Source organism: Mixophyes fleayi, chromosome 2 (assembly GCF_038048845.1).
Source record: "Mixophyes fleayi isolate aMixFle1 chromosome 2, aMixFle1.hap1, whole genome shotgun sequence".
NCBI classification, from domain to species: domain Eukaryota; kingdom Metazoa; phylum Chordata; class Amphibia; order Anura; family Limnodynastidae; genus Mixophyes; species Mixophyes fleayi.
The window spans coordinates 169,697,416-169,709,620 of NC_134403.1; the positions used below are offsets into that span (position 1 = coordinate 169,697,416).

The 12,205-nt window shown below is 41.2% G+C and overlaps 1 protein-coding gene across 2 annotated transcripts in view; it reads right to left on the minus strand.

Annotated features, from left to right (window-relative positions):
* P2RX1 (purinergic receptor P2X 1) overlaps nucleotides 1-12,205 on the minus strand; it is a 93,697-nt gene that overhangs the window by 24,786 nt on the left and 56,706 nt on the right. For both annotated transcript variants that reach the window (XM_075194971.1, XM_075194970.1), the window contains one exon: nucleotides 4,617-4,758. In XM_075194971.1, the coding sequence (XP_075051072.1) occupies nucleotides 4,617-4,758 (142 nt within the window). The remainder of the gene's footprint in view (nucleotides 1-4,616; nucleotides 4,759-12,205) is intronic.

Consider the following 12,205-nt stretch of genomic DNA (forward strand, 5'->3'; position numbering starts at 1 on the left):
TCCAACATTTTCTTTACAATGAACACATGGCATCCATCTACATTGACTGCGGTCTGTGTAGTCTGTGACAATTAAACTTATCAGAAGAGACAATAGGTTTCAATAGAGAACAATGGAATGTGTTTGGAATTTTTAAAGATGGAGGCAATTTAAGTCAGAAAGCCATGGGATTGATCTTCTTGATAATAGTAAATTGTCCAATGAACCTAAGTCCTAGTTTCCTACAAGGCTGCTTGAGCTTGATGTTCCAGATGGAAAGCCAAATTGTATCACTGACTTTAAAGAAACAAGCTCTTCGATGACAATCAGAAAAAGACTTAGGAGGTCTGAAGCAAAGCAGAGTGGACTTGTAACAGACAGATAACTCTGAGCAATGTGACAGTAGCAGAAGCTTCAGAAACACCAGAAGATGTTATAGAGGATGCAGAAAAACGGAGATATGCGGGCTGAGGAATGACAAGAATTGTTATAGGCAAATTCAGCCCACGGGAGTAGAAGGGACCAGTTATCATGAAATTTGGAGACATACAAGTGAAGGAACGGTTCCAAGGACTGATTAGTTCTCTCCATTTGGACGTTGGATTGTGGGTGGTAAGCGTATGATAGGCTAACCTTCATTCCCAGCAGGCTGCAGAAAGATCTCCAAAAAGTGGACGACAAATTGGGACCCTCTGTCAGATATGATGCCCTCAGGAAGACTGTGTAACCAAAAGATATGTTAAATGAACGAGGCCAGAGTTTGCATATCAGATAGTTTATGTAGGGTACAAAGTGGGCCCCACAACCACTCATATGGTATTGTGACCAGGCGACCATGGTAGGTCAACAATGAAATCCATTGAAAGAAGTGTCCATGGTTTAGCTGGAGTAGACAAGGGTATCAACTGACCTGAAGGGCGGCTTCTGGAGGTTTTGCTTCTGGAGTATTCTTCACAGGAAAGGACATATCTTCAAACATCAGAAGACAAAATGGGCCACCAGACATAACGAGAGGATATCAATGGTTTTAGATATTCCTGGATGCCCAGCAGATTTGTTTTCATGGCATTCAACGAAGTACCGATTTCCTAGGGATGAACTTTAACGAATAGCCTATTGGTAGGGGTCTCAGCAGCGGCAAGTCTTTGTAACTGATAAAGCATAATTCCAAGGTCTTGTGTCAAACCAGCATGAATCAAAGAAAACGGAATGAAGGGCCGAGGATCCAGAGACGGAGCATGACAGAACATGAAGCTGCAAGAGAGAGCATCGGCCTTGAGGTTTTTAGAGCCTGATAGAAAAATAAGAAACAAGTAAAAAAAGAGAGCCCATCGGGTTCGCCTAGGATTCAAGGTCTTGGTAGACTGGATGTACTGAAGATTTTTATGATCTGTGAAGATAGTAATCTGATGGGTGGCTCCTTCCAACCAGTGTCGCCAGTCTTCCAGAGCTCATTTGATGACTAATAATCTCGGTTGCCGACCTCATAATTGGTCTCTGCTGCTGAGAATTTTTGGGAGAAATATGCACAAGGATGCAGCCTTTGGTTTCGTGGAACCCTCTGAGAAAGAATAGCACCAGCCACCACATCTGAAGCATCCACTTCAACAGTAAACTAAAGATCTGGGTTTGGATGGCTAAGGACTGGAGCAGATGTAAAGGCATCCATAAGAGCTGAAAAAGACACCAAAGCTGCCAACGACCAATTAACTGTATCAGCACCTTTAAGCGTAAGAGCAGTAATAGGTGCCACTAGCACAGAGGATGAGTGGATGAACCTCCGCTAATAATTGGAAAAGACAAGAAATCTCTGGATGACTTTCAAATTCGTGGGGAGCATCCAATCCTGGACTGCTTGCACCTTGTCAGGATCTATTGAGAACCCACTGGGAGAGATGATATAATCTAGGAAGGTTACCTGGGTGATCTCAAATTCACATTTTTCGAGCTTAGCATACAGATGATGCTGACCAAGTTTAAGGAGCACTTCATGAACATGCTGGCGTTGCTGTGTCAAGGACTGTGAGTAGATTAAAAGATAGTCCAAGTAGACTACAACAGATTTGCCTAAGAATTCCCGCAGAACATCGTTGATTAAATCTTGAAACACTGCAAGAGCATTGCAGAGGCCAAATGGCATAACTAAATACTTGTAATGCCCTGAGTGGGTATTAAGGGCTGTTTTCCACTCATCTCCTTCTTTAATCCAAATCAGGTTGTGGGCGCCCCGAAGGTCAATCTTAGAGAAGATAGTGGCTAATTTCAGTTGATCAATGCAAGGCCTCAAGCCGCCATCTTTCTTGGCTACAAAGAAACACCCGGCTCATACCGGAGACTTGGAAGGTTGAATGAACCTGTCACACTCCACTCCCCGGGTATCTCTACCCGAGCCTCTAAACACTGACTGTCACTTTAATTTCTGTTTCTAGTGCAGACTATCAGTCATGATCTGCACCTGTGATTACTACACCTGTGTGCTGGTCAGTTTTACCATCGGTCAGTCTCCCTTTATAAGGCCTCTTCTTTCATTCTCGCATTGTTGGTTCCTCAAGTCATATCTGTTAGTCTGATGTCTCTGTTGGGATGCATACCAATGGAAACTGTGCTTGATCGCTGCTGTATGTTGGACTCCCTCGAGCTCTGCATACCTGTTCCATTGCTCGTGGTAAACACTATGATCTACACCTGTATCCTACTCGGCCTGCATTGCTGACTACTGTTACCTGTTCCACAATCCGTGGTAAGCTGCTATTCATTGCTACTGTGTGTTCATTGCTGCTGTATATTGAACTTCCTCGATTTCTGCATACCTGTTCCACTGCTCGTGGTAAACGCTATGATCTACACCTCTTACCTACTCGGCCTGCATTGCTGACTACTGTTACCTGTTCCACAATCCGTGTTAAGCTGCTATTCATCGCTGCTGTATGTCAGACTGTTTCAATCTCTGCATACCTGTTTCACTGCTTGGGGTAAACAGACTCTGATTGTTGCATGTACAGCTTGTATTAATGAATGTTTCTGACACTTACTATTCTTGCATGTCTTCGAGATCATCAAATTATTCAAGTCTTTATTGAAATCTTGCATTAATGTTTTATAATACAATGGTAATCTTCATTACCACCATTTGATGTCCGAATTGGATCAATCTTCTGCTATGTAACTTGTTCTCTAACTGTCACATTGGGAGCTTTCCTAGAGGGCCGTAACCTGCAAGGTGGGAGCCGCAGAAGTCCATATTCCCTTGCGGGAATCCCTGGTGAATACTTCCCATTTTGTTAGACTCCGCGCCTCCAGGGAAGTTTAGTCAATACTCATTGAGACAGTGGTATCTCACTCAATTATTCATGAGCTAATCTGACAGAACCCTTTCTGAATATTCTCCTCCTTGTATTGCTCCATTGACTAGGTCTCAGTAATGGACAAAGCATACAAATGTCCTTTAGCCAACTTAGACCCGGGGATAAGATTGATTGCACATCATAATCCCGATGAGGGGAAAGAGAGTCCGCCTTTTTCTTTGAAAATACATCATGAAATTCCTGGTAAGGAGCAGGAAGGGTTTCCAGACTAGTCCGAAGGAATCAAAGCGGTAAAGTCAAGCAGCTGGATGATCACTCCGGACTCCAGCAAATGATCTCTCCTTTCTTCCAGTCGATGTGGGGATTATGGCCCTGAAGCCAAGGATGCCCCAGAATCAAAGGAGCAGAAGGACACAAGATCAAAAGGAATGAGAGAACCTCAGAATGGAGGATACCGACAGATAATTGAACGGGTGGAGTCATGGCATGAATCGTGCCCCCAATCAGAGGGTTACCGTCCAATCCACAGATTGTGATACCCAAGTCCAAATTAATTGAGGGAATACCAAGAGTCTAGGCCAACTTGAGGTCAAGGAAATTACCGGCTGCACCACTGTCGAGAAAGGCTGAAACATCAGTGGAATGAGCAATATAGACAAGGCATGCAGGATTCAACACAGAATATTCTGAAGAGATTATTTGGAGACCTAGGGGCACCTCTTCTCCAACACCTAGCCTGGTCTTTACTGGCTTTTTAGAGCAAGCACAAGGTAGGTGGCCTTTGTTGCCACAATAAATGCAAGGGCTCAGGGAACGCCGCCTGGAACGTTCTTCTGAAGAGAAACGGTAGGCGCTTAACTGCATAGGTTCTGAAATGTCCAATAGTGTAGAGTAAGATTTTGGCAGAGAGCCAAAAGAGACGGACATATCTCTCTAAGCTTTCCTTTCCTTGATCCTACAATCAGTCTTAATTACCAACTGCATTAGGTTTTCCATGGAAGTTGGTAAGGGTGTAGTACGTATTAACGATTCTGTAAACACAGACAGTGTTTACAGCGATATAAATAATACAAATCATAACACACCGACATGTGAAAAACACAGACTTACATATACACAGACATAGCACAGTTCCAATGTGAGGAGAGCCCGACACTTTAAAATTATGTCACTTTGAACCACGACTTGTATATTTAAAGCGGCAATGCAACGGACTCGGCGTAGGAACATGGAATGTTTTTTGAACCCTGACATCTTAAGTTATACCACCACTAATGGGTAGTTATATAGTCACAACTCACAATACATTAGCATGCATTATTGGCACTTTACCTTACGAGCTATATCACTAAACTTCTTTCCTGTTTGCTCCACAATATATCCTAGTCGAAAAACTGGGCACAAAGGATCTTTATCTTTATCATAAATACATGTTTTTAGATGTTCACTGGTTACTGATTCCACTAAATTCTGTCTGAAAAATAAAACATAAGTTAAGCCAGACACAAAAGGAAGAAAGAAATTACATAGGATCTCTTATCTGGAAACATAATATATAGAAAGCTTCAAAACCCAAAAAAGAAAAATACTATTTATATCGCTGCTGGACGATTTTGTCACAAACATGATTAGCAAGTGCTTTTCCCTACAGCTATGGAGCACTGCAAAACTACTAAGGGCCTCATGTACAGTTGGGCAAAAGTCCATTTTAATTTTGCATAAAATACACATCTCCATACTGTGCAGGCAGGTGTAATATGTCTAAGTTCCAATGCAGACTCAGACACATCTTAGAACTACTACTGTGTATGTTTAAAGAGGGTGAACAGGGGAGTGAAGAGGGGGAGGAGAGTAGGGCAAGAACAGTAAAGTCATGTTAATATAATTACAGCACATTATATGTTGTAATTATCACCCACAGACACTCCTCTCAGGAGGCGTATCTGTTGTGGGTATTTGACCCCTGGTGCAAGATACATGTTGATTACTACGGTCATCAGCATGCACCTAGCTTTTAGTAAAGATAAGTAGAGTTACAGATATAGCATCCCCCCTCCCTAAAAGTTCTACCATCACTAGCACTCATCAGGGCCGCCATCAGGGGGGTATATTTGGTACAGATGTGAGGAGCCCGGACAGACAAAGAGGTCCCCTGGACTGGACTGTCAGGGCCCCTTAGTCTGACCGACTGCACCCTTTCTCCTCTGCAATGCTACTGTTTCCAGGCTCTCAGTGACCGTGAGCTGCAGCATCGTGAAGGAGAAGGTAAGTTAAATTGTCATTAATTTGATAGGGGAGGAAAGGGGGAGATAGGAGTGGGGAACATTTAGTGTGCTTGCAGGGAGGGGAGAGGGGACATTTACTGTGATGTGATTGGGGGGAGGGAAGAGGGGGACATTTACTGGGATGGGATGGGAGGAGAGGGGAACATTTACTGTGATTGCGGGGAGGGGAGAGGGAACATTAACTGTGGTGGGGAAAAGGGAAACATTTACTGTGATGGGATGGGTTGGGACATTTACTGTGGTGTGATTGGGGGAGGGGAGAGGGGGACATTTACTGGGATTGCGGGGAGGGGAGAGGGAACATTAACTGTGGTGGGGAAAAGGGAAACATTTACTGTGATGGGATGGGTTGGGACATTTACTGTGGTGTGATTGGGGGAGGGGAGAGGGGGACATTTACTGGGATTGGATGAGGGGGTGAGGGGAACATATACTGTGATTAGGGGTAGGGAAGAGGTGAACATTTAATGTGATGGGGGGAGGGGAACATTTACATTTATGTGATGGTATGAGGGAGAGGGGGGACATTTACTGTGATGTGATGGGTTGGGGGGAGAGGGGAACATTTACTGTAATGAGATGAGGGAGTGGGGAACATTTACTGTGATGTGATGGGTTGGGGAGAGAGGGGAACATTTACTGTAATGAGATGGGGGAGGGGGAGAAGGGAACATTTACTGTGATGGGGAGGGGAACATTTAATGTGATGGGATGGGGTGGAGAGGAAGGGAAACATTTACTGTAATGGGATGAGGTGGAGGGGAACATTTACTGTGATGGGATGGGGGTGGAGGGGAACATTTACTGTGATTGGGGGAGAGGGTTACATTTACTGTGATGAGGGGGGGAACGGAGCATTTACTGAGATGAGGGAGTGGGGGAGTCATATATTGCGATGAGGGGGAGGGGGATTGTACTGTGATGAGGTTGCTGGTGCATGTATGGCAAGGGAGGGGGGCGCATATATTGTGAAGAGGAGGGAGCATGCATGGGGAGTGGATGGGCCCTGCCAGATTAATTAGTACTTGGGCCCCACAGTTTCTGATAGCAGCCCTGGCATTCATAGCTTAGGCTCGAAAGGGCAATTTTGGGGGGACGAACAGCATGGTGTACATTAAAATAAACAGATATGTGATGTTATAAGTCCTTTATTAAAAATAAAAACACCCTCACACACCCTTGTTCATCAATTTCATTCTTACCTACATGTTTGGGGGAATCCTCTCCTTCCTTCCTGCTTAAAAAACATATAGAACACCGAGGACATGTGCAGCCCAGAGCTGCAATGCTAATTACAGACTCCAATCAATACAGAGCGGATTTGATAAAGTGTATCAATGTAGCTCACTGCGGTTAGTGGTGACACCCCATGTGGGATCTTACAACTACTAACCAATACAGTGTGGCTTAACCACGCTCTGATCAATCACACTCTGTATTGATTAGAATCTTACAGGCAGTGAGCATGTCATTAGTGCTGTGGCTCCTCGTGGAGCAGATCCTCAGCATCCTCTATGGTTTTTAAATTTTTCCAAAGGATTATCAAACAGGAAGAAAGAATAGTATCTCCCCAAGGATTTAGGGGAGAAATAAATTGGTGAACAAAAGTGTGTGTGTGGATTTTTTATTTATAATAATATATTGTTACATGGTGTGTGAGATTTTATTTTACTGTATTTTCTTACAGGTGCACTACAGGTGCCAGTGGGCCCTGGATGCTTGAAGTTCTTCAATGCCAGCATGCTCTGGCAACCATGGGTATTCTGGCAACCGTAGATCTACAAATGCCAGCATACCCAAACACTTTAGGCAAGGTTTGCTGGGACTAATATTGCTAAGGTTTGCTGGGACCTGTAGTGCATCAGTAAAAAAATACCGATTTAACAGTTAAACTTTATTATGAGTAGAGCCCTACTGCTTTTACCATGGGCCTAATTTCTTCTGGTGAGGGGGACACATTTTTTGCAGGCCTTACACTCCAAGGGAATTCAGCCCCGTGCGGGACAGACTAGGGCTGATTGACATTATACCAGAGGGACCAAACACTGCGGGTTTCCCTGTTATAGTGTCACCAGCCCAGCCTGTCATAGCCCAAAGCTATGACAGACAGTTAGCAGCTTTTTCAGGGTGACCCTGCACTGTCACTTTGACACTATGGAAAGTCTTCATAATTATAAATAATTAATAGCAGTCAGAAAGAACAAACCAGGCAAAAAAGGTATTTTCCAAGCTGATTCTTATAGCCTGCCACAGTGATGTATATTAAAAAACATTAAGTAGATTTAAAGCCTAGCAGTTACGATTACAGAAAATCCCAACTCCCGAACATTCTGGATAGTAGATACCTTACTTGCCTCCTGCGACCCCTGCTCTGCTCTCAATAGTGCAGAGTGGGCAGCCTCTTCTGAGCATGGCGGTCCGACACATGCATTACTCCAAAGAGGCCTCTACTGTGCTCTCCTAGCATTGCTTGGCCCCATTCACCTTCAGGCCCTGTAGCCACCGCACCCCGGGCACACTAAATTCTTACGCACCCAAGTGCCATTTCTATCTATTAAAACACCATGTAAGGGGCACATGCCCGTGTAGCAGCATGATTTAGCAGCTTCTACCTCTAAGTCAGCTTGTCTAGTAAATTGGGGGGAAAATCCTCCTCGGGCAAACGTACCCAATGTTTTAAGAAAAGGGGCCTACCTGACACACAGCGGGAGCTACAGGGGTCCTCACAGAATCAGACCGACTCCGAGTCAGAGGATGAGGATCTTGCGCCAGCCATTAGACGAGATGTCTGGGCAACATTAAAAGACATGAAAGAAATGAAATCTTCTATACAACAAGAATTACAGAAGACGATTGTCAGCCTCACAGATATAACATAGAGTGAGACCAATTAGCACACAATATAGACAAAGTTATTAGCAAAGTTATTAGCACATGGCAGAATAAAATGTCCTTCTAATCAGACATGATGTCTCAATGATGTAGGAGAAGCAAGAGGATCTTTAAAATTGTGCCCGGTGTAATATCTTAAGAATTAAAAACCTACCAGAAGCTATTGATCCATCTAAAATAGAAGCTTGTTGCCTGAAATTATTTACCAGTATTCTCCCTTACATTGTTGTTGATCAGTTGTCAAGTGATTAAGTGCAGTGTTCCCTAGACCGGAAAGTTCATGACTCAGACTCACTTAAGGACACCATAATGCCACATTGTTTCCAGACTAAGGAAAAAATCATGCAAGAAGTATTAAAGTCAGTTAAAAAATGTGTGCTTATAGATCTTTCAAGAAGTTGCTCCAGCAACCCTAGGTAACAAGTTGTGAATTTAAAAAGTGTCAGAAGTCCTCAGAGATAAAGTTATCTAATTACCCTATCCGCCTCTTGCTTTTGTCTGTTGGTAGTAAATGCAGAAGTCACATTTTCCTATTTATAAACAGCATAAAACACAAATACAAATTATAAATTCAATTAAATACTAACATTTGTTCTTTAGAAATCAAATGGGAATATTCTTTATTGCGACAGTCCAAATAGAAATATCAAATAAGTAATGTGAAGAGACAGCAGCTCCTTCATATAAAATAGCTGCCACACTAATGAATGAAGTACTATCAGCTGAGGGGGGTCAATATACAATCAGCCAATCAGCACTGCTAGTTAGTGCTGCTGATCATTATCATCATTATTATTGTAGCTCTCCAGCTAGAGACATGATACCTAACTGGTGTCTGTGCACACCGGTCTACTTCAGTCATAATTGGTGAACACCCTATACTTGTCTTCCTGTCCCTCCTCCCTGTCGTAAGTGTAAAATCTGCATATGGACATCTGCATACGCATTTTTGGTGGGCATGCGCAGTATGAAATGCTTATTTTATGCAAAAAAAACCAGAAGTATGTCCAACTTTACATGAGAACTATGATATATAATTACCAACATGTTTTAAGGCAGCTTTCCCTTAAGTCAGTATTTGATGCCTATTGTTGTCGACTTACTCTTTATCTGCCATATTCCACTGTAGAACAGAGACTGAGGTTAAAGTTAATAGCAATAACATACACTTGCTGATATCATGTATATGAACAGATATTAGATTTTGATATAGTCCACTTTATGTAACCTCCTTCTAAATGCCAGGTTTACTCTAGTATTCTTTAGGGCGATGTTTTGTCAGAATTAACACTTAATTTTCTTGGTTGACGATTCACAGATCATGGATAACCACTATATTTATTACTAAACCCATGTAGATTAAAACAGGCACACTTCATGTAAGTGTACTGACCTGAGACCTCACAACTTTCTATCAATGTGCTTATAACACTACCTCCCACCTTTAAGTGACTTCTTCATAAATACTTTAATATAAATAAGAATAAAACTTAATAAATATTGAGCTTTCACAAGATTACCTTACTTAAGAAATTAGAGACACAGACAGCTCACTTGTTATTGTTTCCCCCTGCTAAGGTAGTTCCTGTAACATTTATTTGTCTTATTTCCTGTTTGCAAGTGTCCTGATCCTTTTGTGTGCAATAGATTTTATTCTATTTTTCGCTAATGTGTCTATGGAATGCTCATTAGGTATATCTCTGATCTTGATTATTTATCTTGAAAACGTTGAGTGGGTTTGGAATTCAGGGGAACTTCCTAACTGTAATCCAAGTGTTGCATAGGAACCCATCAGCTATAGCCATAGTCATAGTCATCAGTGCTATCTCACTCTTATAGTGCCTTTTCTAGGTCTATATAAATCAAATAGACCACAAGCTTGGCAAAGCTACACAACAATACATTTTACATGTAATATATGGGATAAGTCTAGCAATAAATATTCTTTATCTGGTATCATATGTCTTTTAACTCCAATATGGACTAACCTAAGCTGTCTTTCGGGCAAGTTTCCAACCATTTCAAAGCTGGAATTGGGCAGGCTTGTATTGTTTCGAAGATTTTCTACATCAAACTTTTAGGCAGCCCTTCAATAAAAGGGCTGCCTAAGAGTTTGTATTTGTACATAATATACAGTAATTTAATGAAGTGTCAGAATAGTTTCTTGACGGTTATTAGTAAATGTCAATGTCATATTAACCATATAAAATTTAAATAAATACAATTGTAAATACAAAATACAAACACAAATTAAATTAAATACAAACATCTTCTGTTTTCCTCCTTAAAAATCAAATGACAATCTTAATTCTTGCAGCAGTCCAAATAACAATATCAATTAAGTGCTGCAAATAGACAAAATAATAATAATAATAATAATAATAATAAATATTAAGCTAGCAGCTAGAGTAATAATTTCAGTACTAATCGCTAGAGAGGTCAACCTGCAAATATCGAATCAGAAGCATTTAGTTGGTGCTGCTGATTGTCAGGATTGTGTATGGTTACACTAGCCCTCTTGTGACATTTTGGGATAATTTTAAAGATCTCTTGGGTAAATTTGTGGGACAAAATTTTACTGAAGGATCCATGGACCTTTCTTCTTTGTTACCCGATGCAAAGGTCAGACAAACATATGATTAAACGGACATCTCATGTCTTACAAGAGGCTAAATATTCCATAGTCAACCATAGAAGCAACAGAAACCTTCACATTTTTCAAATGCAAGTTGCACTTACGTTTGTGTTCCACTCTGAATTAGGCCCAGTATGAGAGAAAGAAAAAGAAGAAAGGGAAGGCAGAAAAAGAAAGAATTAAAGGAAAAATAAGGAAAAGCCAGATGGGATATACAGAGACAAAAGAAATAAATTGTAAGTAGAAAAAACAGAAACAAAAGGGAAATGGAAAAAAAAGAAAAAGAGACATGGGATAATAGATAGTGAATGAGAGAGGGAAAAGGAGCCGGAACAGAAAAACGATTGAAAGTAAAAAGTACCCTTTTAGCACATCAATCCTAGTTACATTAATAATATAAAAGATAGCGGAATGAGGGAGAAAAAGAAGAGAAATAAAGGAAATAGAAAGGGAAAATGAGGAGCAATAAGAACATTCTTTTCAAATGAAATGACTGAATTAAAAGGAATTTTCATCTCCTCATCCCACCCTTTTTTGCCTAATTTTTCACTACTCCTCACCTCCGGCCATTCATTATATCATGTTTGAATACAGATATTGCAACCTATACGTCCTTGGAAAATAACAGGATATTAAAAAAAAACAGCGAGCAATGGACAGCTTAAATGAACTGGAATAATAGAAAAATAATGTATTATTAAAAATGTTTACTGTACGTCTCATTTCATCTCATTCCATTTCACAACTGTCATCTTTTCCCCATGTCTGATATGTTTATTCAACCACTGAAAACCATTTTAATTTAGCTCCAGGCAAACCAAATAAAAGTTAAACCAAAAGCCAAGGTGACTGCGTGAAATGCTACCATCCAACTGCACATACAGGTAGTAGATAAAAAATGGAAACACCAATATAAAGTCACTTAATAGGGCATTGTCACCTGAGATGACATGAACTCAAAGCAAAATAGTAGTGAGTAGACTGCCCTGTTTTCTTCCTTCCTTGCTTTCAATCGAGATAGGATTTGTTTTATACAGGTAGCTCTCTCCCACTGTCTCCTCGTGTGTGCCTCTGCCCCTACCCCTTTGTATGTGTGCATATATACGTAT